At 44.3% G+C, this 7,790-nt stretch overlaps 1 protein-coding gene across 2 annotated transcripts; it reads right to left on the bottom strand.

Annotated features, from left to right (window-relative positions):
• Positions 1-4,668: 4,668 nt before the first annotated feature.
• Positions 4,669-6,269, bottom strand: LOC105554451 (serine/arginine-rich splicing factor 8-like). Of its 2 annotated transcripts, XM_012000940.1 has the most exons (2): positions 6,028-6,236; positions 4,669-5,917 (listed from the first exon to the last, which is right to left on the bottom strand). In XM_012000940.1, the coding sequence occupies exon 2, from the start codon at positions 5,890-5,892 to the stop codon at positions 5,116-5,118; it is 777 nt and encodes a 258-aa protein (XP_011856330.1). In that variant the 5' UTR covers positions 5,893-5,917; positions 6,028-6,236; the 3' UTR covers positions 4,669-5,115. The 2 variants fall into 2 exon arrangements, with proteins under 2 accessions (XP_011856330.1, XP_011856329.1); XM_012000939.1 differs by having other exon boundaries at positions 4,669-6,269.
• Positions 6,270-7,790: the final 1,521 nt, after the last annotated feature.

Below are 7,790 nucleotides of genomic sequence, written 5' to 3'. Positions count from 1 at the left end.
CACCCACGCTCACTCTGAGAGAAGCACACAAGCTTCGCACTGCCTGTCCTGTGCCAGGTAAAGGGATCCCGCGAGCTTCAGTGCATGTACAGTGCTGGCTGTGAGCTTTGCAAGAGCTTCCTGGCTCCACACAGTCACCTGGTCACCATGCCCAGCTTCCCACAGAGCCACATAGTACCCATAGTGAGTTACCACCAGCAGGGATGAGAAGATTGTAGAACACACCTTTCCCCAGGCTCTAACTGACTCTTTGAAGAATGAAAATGCTGTTTCAGAGCCACAGAGACATCCATGATAAGGGGATATTGAAAGGAACTCTAGACTCCTAAACCTGGGACCTAGGATAGAACTGAGAGATCCATGAATTCTCCCACATAGTAATAAATGTTGGTGTGCACATATTTGGTAGAGGAGAACAAGGTATGTTGCTGTCAGAAGTTTCCCCAAATTCATGAGAAGTGACACAATTAATTTTTAATCTAACATTTTTAGTTTAAATTTAATTTAATTACAATTTTTCAAACTAAGATGATATTAAAAACTAATTTACTACAGATATATATCAGATCTCCAGTCAAGTCAGATGCAAAGGCATATTAATGATGCCCAAGGAAGAATATGGAACTTCTAAAAGATGATTAAAATGGTTTTACCAGGGACTCACACAGATACTTTTATACCAGTGTTCTCAACAGCACCATGCACATAGCCAAAAGGAGGAAACAACCCAATGGTCCATCCATGGGTGATTGGAATGAGCAAAACGTGGTGTATACATATGATGCAATATTATTCAACCTTGAAAAGGAAGGAAATTCTGACACATGCTGCAACATGGATGAACCTGGAGGACATCATGCTAAGTGAAATAACTAGAAATAAAAAGACAGATATTATATCATTGCACTTATATGAAGTACCTAAAATTTCTTTGTTTTATATTAAGATCTACCAGCCCTCTTTTCTTTTGCTTGCATTTTCCTTGATCTAGTTTTGCCCATTCTTTTATTTTTCAGTCATTCTGAATCACTTAGTTTTAGGTTTATCTCTTTTATAGTAGTGATTTTAAAATATGTTTTCAGGATATTCCTTTCTTTTTTTTTTTTTTTTTTTTCCTTGAGACGGAGTCTCGCTTTTTTACCCAGGCTGGAGTGCAGTGGCCGGATCTCAGCTCACTGCAAGCTCCGCCTCCTGGGTTCACGCCATTCTCCTGCCTCAGCCTCCAGTGTAGCTGGGACTACAGGCACCTGCCACCGGGCTAATTTTTTGTATTTTTAGTAGAGATGGGGTTTCACTGTGTTAGCAAGGAAGGTCTCGATCTCCTGACCTCGTGATCCGCCCATCTCGGCCTCCCAAAGTGCTGGGATTACAGGCGTGAGCCACCGCACCCGGCCGATATTCCTTTCTTTACTTGGTAGATACACACTAGGAAAAATTAATTTAATAAACAGGAAACAGCCTCTGGTAGCCTTGGGTATATATTAGTCCTTCAAAGTAAAAGAGACTGAGACAGCCCCAGGCTCGAATTGCGCTTGAGTGGAGCCTTCTTTGGCTACTCGGGTTAGGTTATGGTCAGAGGGACAGCCACATTTGGCGATATATTCAGTAGCCATGGGTTCAAAGGATTAAGATAATGTATCAGAGGCACATAGCTCCAAATTCAGAGGTGCAGCGCTGTCTGGCTTTAACCCCAGGACAGGAGTCAGGGCCCAGCATATTCTGACAATATCGGTTGGGGCCAAGACCCCAGAGGTATAAGAGTGGTCCATTGCTACAACCTCAGCCAGGTTCAAGAGGCCTTGCACTCTCCAGCAGCATCTCTGGAGAATCTTCTCAGCATCATTATGATGTTGGGAGGAATCAGTGGAACACAGGGTGGGTCAGTGTCATGCTGTCTGGGGATGTCAGATACGGGCCAGCACACATCGAAGCATCAGATCCAAGTTGTCTCCAAAGGTTGACGATGGGGGCACTGCAGCACGTGGTAGCCTTGATGGGCTGCTGAGATGCAGGCCTGAGAGATACAGGCCTGTCTATCAAAGTTCCATCCTAAGTAGGGGCAAAGACCCCAGGATCGAGAGCTCTGTGTGCTGTGCCACTTGGTGGGAGACTAGAGGATCCCCTCCTGAGCTCTTAGTTCCTGAAAAAGACCACCATGACCACCTCTGCCAGTTGACAGGCAGAGAACCAGGGCAAACAGACTCAAGATAGATGGTGGGCCATGGTGTGTTCTTGGGAGCCTCTGGGGGCAGTGACCCTTGGATGGGCATCAGTTTCCTGGGCTGCCATGGGGCACCAGGGAAACTGCAACTGGTACATGTGGGTTCAATGGTAGGTCCCACTATCCAGGACCACAGGCCTAGAAGAGGCCAGGTCCAGAGGAGCTTCAGGCCAGGTGCAATGTCCTCCTGCCAGGTAATGAGCTCCTGGCTGGCCAGCACCTTGGGCTCCCTTTGATCCACAATGGCCCCATCTTGCTAGCTTTTCCACAGGTCATAATGATCAGGTTTAATGATGTGTGTGAAGGTGTCCATGGAAAAGGCCACCCTGCCCTCCCCACAGCTACACTGAGATGCCATATTGCCATAATCTACCCATCCTAGGTGGTGAAATGGATGGTCCCTGTGAGAATTGAAGCCCGTGTGGTAGTCATAGGGAAATGTCACCATGAACTCTCCAGCCTCCTGAGTCATGCTATTGAAGGGAACCCCATTCTGCATGAGCACTGTGGGCAAGATGAGGGCCATCTTGTGCCACAAGAAGGCCTCATAACCCTGAGAACTACCTGGAAAAGCTCCCCGGCTGAGCATTCCAGGTGCTGACTATGGTTTTGGGGCACTGTGTACCAAGACAGGGGCTCCCTGAAGTGATGGTAGTTGATGTTGTAAAGGTCCGTGTCCTATGGAAAGGTGGTCATCCACATGCCAAAGTACAGGTAGGGTGTGTTGACACTCTCTTCAGTGACAGCCTCACATTCCTGCTCCAGAAACTCCTAAATTGTTCCTACGTGTCCAGGATTACATTGTTTACTGTTTTCATCAACTAGGAGGCTGAGGTTCTTCCAGTATTTTCTTTCCAAATCTTCAAACTTCTGGTGTGGTTGAATCCAGTATATTTCAGAGTATTTGAAGACAAATGTGTGACAAACAAAATGCTGAGCTTTAAGCTACCTTAGTAACTTAGTGATGCCACACAGGCTTCAACCACAACTTTAACTGTACAGAGGCCATCAGTTCTACCACCCAGGATGGATTGATTACGGCAGATTGGTATGGTGTGTTAATATCAGGATTTAAGGTCAAATCACAACATATATAAAGAGGAGTATCGAATTGAACTGAAAGAAAAAAATCAGCAAGTTCAAAAATGATTGAATTTAGCACTCAACTCAGTAAACAGGATGAATCAAAATAAAAAAGGAAAGAAAATAAAGGTATAAGCAGAAACAATTACAAAAGAAAATATTACACCCAGTAGAGGTAATAACAAAATTCAAAATCTGATTCTTTGAAAAGACTTTGGAAGTTAAAAATCACAGGTAGGAAGAGGAAAGAAAGAGTGTACAAAGAAACTACATTGTGATAAAATAATAAAGCACACAGCTAAACCTTGTAGAGTTTTTTTAAAATTATAATTGAATCCTATGAGAAACTTGGTAAAATAATTTTCCCAAAGGTACAAATAGCAGAAAGTAGTCCAACAGCAAAATAAAACAACCAACTTTCTATAAAATATATCTAATTTTATTTTGAGAAAAGGTAACACCAACAAAACATTTTAATTCAATGATAGAAACATGGTAATAGTAAGAAATATTCATAATAAAAAAACATACACCATGTTATAAGTACCTACAAAGTTACAAGCCATTTCTTCCATAACATTCCCCATATTTTAAGTTCATGTATGTTGATATGATCAGATTTGCCATTTAACAGAATAGAGAGGGGGAAGAGGTGTGATTATCATCAGCTAGATGTGCTCACTGCATGCTCTATTATTTCTCTTCCAGGCCTGGGTGACTAGAAGGGCAGTTGACAGGCATTTTAATAAACTGAACAGTCTTCCGGACAGGGCTTCTTTTTTCAGGAGGAAACAGAAGAAAACAGGAAGCAGCTCAGCACTCTGCACTGCAACAGGCCACCTTAACAGCTAACCAGCATCACTCAACTGCTAGGCAGCCAGGCCTGGTACACAAAAACACAGAAGATATTAGAATTGTGTTTGCTCAAAACCCAGTCTTTTCACCTGAAAAATCTTTATACAAATTTGGGTCATATTACCAGTTAGATTTAAAGGTAATAACATTACACATACACATTTATACCGCCTTTTGTAAGTTTTTAACTTTAAGGAATGAAGGCAGTTTTGAGGCAATGTCGTGACAGCGTTGGGCTGTGTGTAATGGCTGCACACATTTCTTAAGAGACAGGGGGCCACAAATTAGGTTACCAACCTGTTCGTTTCAAACCAAAAATATCAGCACTATAGAATCAAATATACGCTGGGCAAAGGGGCTCACACCTGTAATCCCAGAACTTTAGGAGGCCAAGGTGAGCAGATCACTTGAGCCCAGGAGTTCGAGGGCAGGCTGGCCAACATGGCAAAACCCCGTCTCTACTAAAAATACAAAAATTAGCCCTCTGTGGTGCCTGGTGCCTATAATCCCAGCTACTGCAGAGGCTGAGGCCTGAGAATGGCTTGAACCCAGGAGGTGGAAGATGCAGATGGCGCCACTGCACTTCAGCGTGGGCAGCAGAGCTAGACTCCATCTCAAAAAAAAACAAAAAAAGACAAATATAAAATTTCCCCTCAAACATCCAAATCCAATCTAAAGTAGTTTACCTCACTAAATTACAAGAAAATTTGAATAACAACACAATGGCACATGAAATGAATCTTGCCATCTGATGCAACACTTCAAACTGGTAAAAAGGTAGACAAATGTCACACAACCGTTTCATTAGGCAGTCGCTTCTTCCAGGGATTCTGCTTCCATGGACTGAGTATGGAGTCCTTTTCCCCAAGTCGTCCATCACGCGTCAGCTGATGATCATTTTCCTTGGAGGACACTTGTCCTTTTTCCCCTTCAGGAGACCTGGGAGGACTCTTGGATCACGACCTGGACTTGGATTTCCTCTTGGATATGGGGGTAGTACTCCGGGACGTAGATCTAGACCTGGACCTTGAGCAAGATCTGGAGATGGAGGAGGACTTGGATCTTCGCGCAGAGCTGGATTTGGAGGTTGATGGAGAGCGAGAGCCAGACCCAGACTTCGAGTGAGAGCGGTTGTAGAGAGACCTGTTGCGGGAAGACCGGATGTAGGGAGACCTCCTGTAGCGAGATTCCCTGTAGGGAGATCGGCTGTAGTGATGCCGGCTGTAAGATTGACTGTAGCGAGATCCTCTGCAATGAGATCGTCTGTAGGGAGATCGGCTGTAGCGAGATCTCCTGAAGGGAGATCGGCTGTAGGGAGACCGGCTATAGCGAGACCCCCCATAGTGAGATCTGCTGCGGGACCTAGAGCAGCTGGGACCCCGGGATCGGCTGCGGTGTCGCCGCCTGGGGCTGCGGCTCCGCAATCCGTAGCGGCCGCCTCCGGACCTGCCGCGCGGCTCTTCCCGGCGGCTGCGGGGCAAGTCCCGGCGGCCATAGCGCGCCATCTGCACCCGCAGCTCGCGTCCATCCAGCTCCGCCCCGTCCATGGCGTCCTCGGCGTCTTCCGCGTCGCGCCGGTCGTGAAAGCGGACGAAGGCGAAGCCCCGGGGCGCCTTGGTGTGGTGCTCCCGCGGGATATATACGTCGCCCACGCGCCCGTACTTCTCGAACACTCGCCTCAGGCTGTCGGGAGAGGTCCGGTAGGTCAGGTTGTCCACCTTGAGGGTGATCATGCCGTCCACGTCGGGAGGGGGGCGGCTGCAACTCATGGCTCCCAGAGCAGGCCGGGCCCGGAAACTGGCGCTGCTCTGGGCGCTGACGGTGTGACCTGCGTTCCTTTCTCGCGGCTGCGCCCCGCGTGGGGACGCCGGGAAAGGCTGGGCGGAGCGGCTGGCGGCCGAGCTCCGCACGGAGCCCCCTGGAGCAGCAACTCCCAAATTGCCAATTTCAGGCCAAATACTCCAGGACCCAGAGGAAGGTTTCCTCTTGGTAGCTGAACTCCAAATGAAGCCAAGTTCCAAAGATCCTGGCTTTATCCCTGGGCATCCTAACCTAATCAGCGCCCAGCTAATGTAATCACTGGGCTGGGCTTAGATTAGACGTCCCACCCTCCCATAACCTTCCCTTTTATTCTACATTTTAATCAATCTTAGAACAACGCTAAGTGATTAAAAGTCAATTTATGGGAACAGGCAATACAGACAAATATTAAACAAAAGAAATCTAGGGGAGCAATATTAATATCCAGTGTATTGATAGGATCCTGGTTAATGAAATTTCATAGGAAAATATTTCAGTATTGCAGTAATGAACTTTATGCACCTAACCACATGGCACTGACACATAGAGAGCCAAGACTCAGACTTAGATGGTAAAACTGAAAAGTCTGCAATCATGATAGGAGATCATGATTTGTTTTTTTTTTTTTTTATGTAACAGCATTTTGACCGAAACCAATAGTGCAGAGAACAAAATTAGGAATGCTGTATAATTTGGCTGGGCGCGGTGGCTTACTCCTGTAATCCCAGCACTTTGGGAGGCCAAGGCGGGTGGATCACCTGGGGTCGGGAGTTCAAGACCAGCCTGGCCAATATGGTGAAACCCCGTCTCTACCAAAAATATAAAAAATTAGCCGGCTATGGTTGAGGACGCCTGTAATCTCAGCTACTCGGGAGGCTGCGAGGTCGACAGCGAGACTCCGTCAAAAAAAGAAAAAAAAAAAGCTATAGAATTTGCAAAACAAACTTAACCGTGATCATTATAACCTGCAACTACCAAAAATCAAATGGAAAATGCTTTTCAATAGGTAGAACACATTTACAAAAATTTCCCAGTGCAGCTACAAATAAATATCAATTACAATTCCATAAGTTAATAAATTGAGCATAAGCTTGACCTCGTTGAAATAAAATTAAAGGTCAACAATTTAAAAACTGAATCTGACTATATTTGTTTGAGAATTAATATCTATATTTTCTAAAAATCTATAAATATGTTGAAATTCAGCAATTAGTAAATAAAAACGAACAGAACATGAAACATTAAAACAATGATAGAATTATAAATAAACAGAAGGCAATCTAGACTAAAGATGATTAATAAAACTGCAACCTGATAATGTTAAAGAAAAAATAAAGATGTGGCAATACTTATGAAGAAATAAAGTTTCTAGACCTGTGCAGGAAATACAGAAAGAGCCTATAGCATCTTGGAGTGTTGGAAAATAAGAATGTGGTAAACACAAAACAAACAAAAGTAATGATGAGGTCATGTTAGAACATTTATGGGGTTATATTAGAAGAGCACAAGAACCAATGAAAACAGCTCCCAACGGCCAAATTTTAAACAAGTTGAGCCACAGAGTAACTAAAGTATTATTGAATTATAATCCAAAGAATAAAATAAATACCTGCAAGTTCATGCTGTTATGAATAAATGAGTAAATTTAACAAATTGGAGAGAAGAGACAAAACCCTTCTGCAGAAGAATTCTAAATAAATGTACTAAAATGTTGCTCATTTTGAAAATGTTATATAACCTTATGTAAACAGAATTGTGCTTTATGCAGTTTAATAGGTTTTTTGGTTTGTTTTATTTCCCTCATCTATGTTGTTCCTTGTAGCTGTACTTG

Source organism: Mandrillus leucophaeus, unplaced genomic scaffold (genome assembly GCF_000951045.1).
Source record: "Mandrillus leucophaeus isolate KB7577 unplaced genomic scaffold, Mleu.le_1.0 Scaffold643, whole genome shotgun sequence".
Lineage (NCBI taxonomy): Eukaryota > Metazoa > Chordata > Mammalia > Primates > Cercopithecidae > Mandrillus > Mandrillus leucophaeus.
This window is presented reverse-complemented; position numbering and strand designations above follow the sequence as displayed.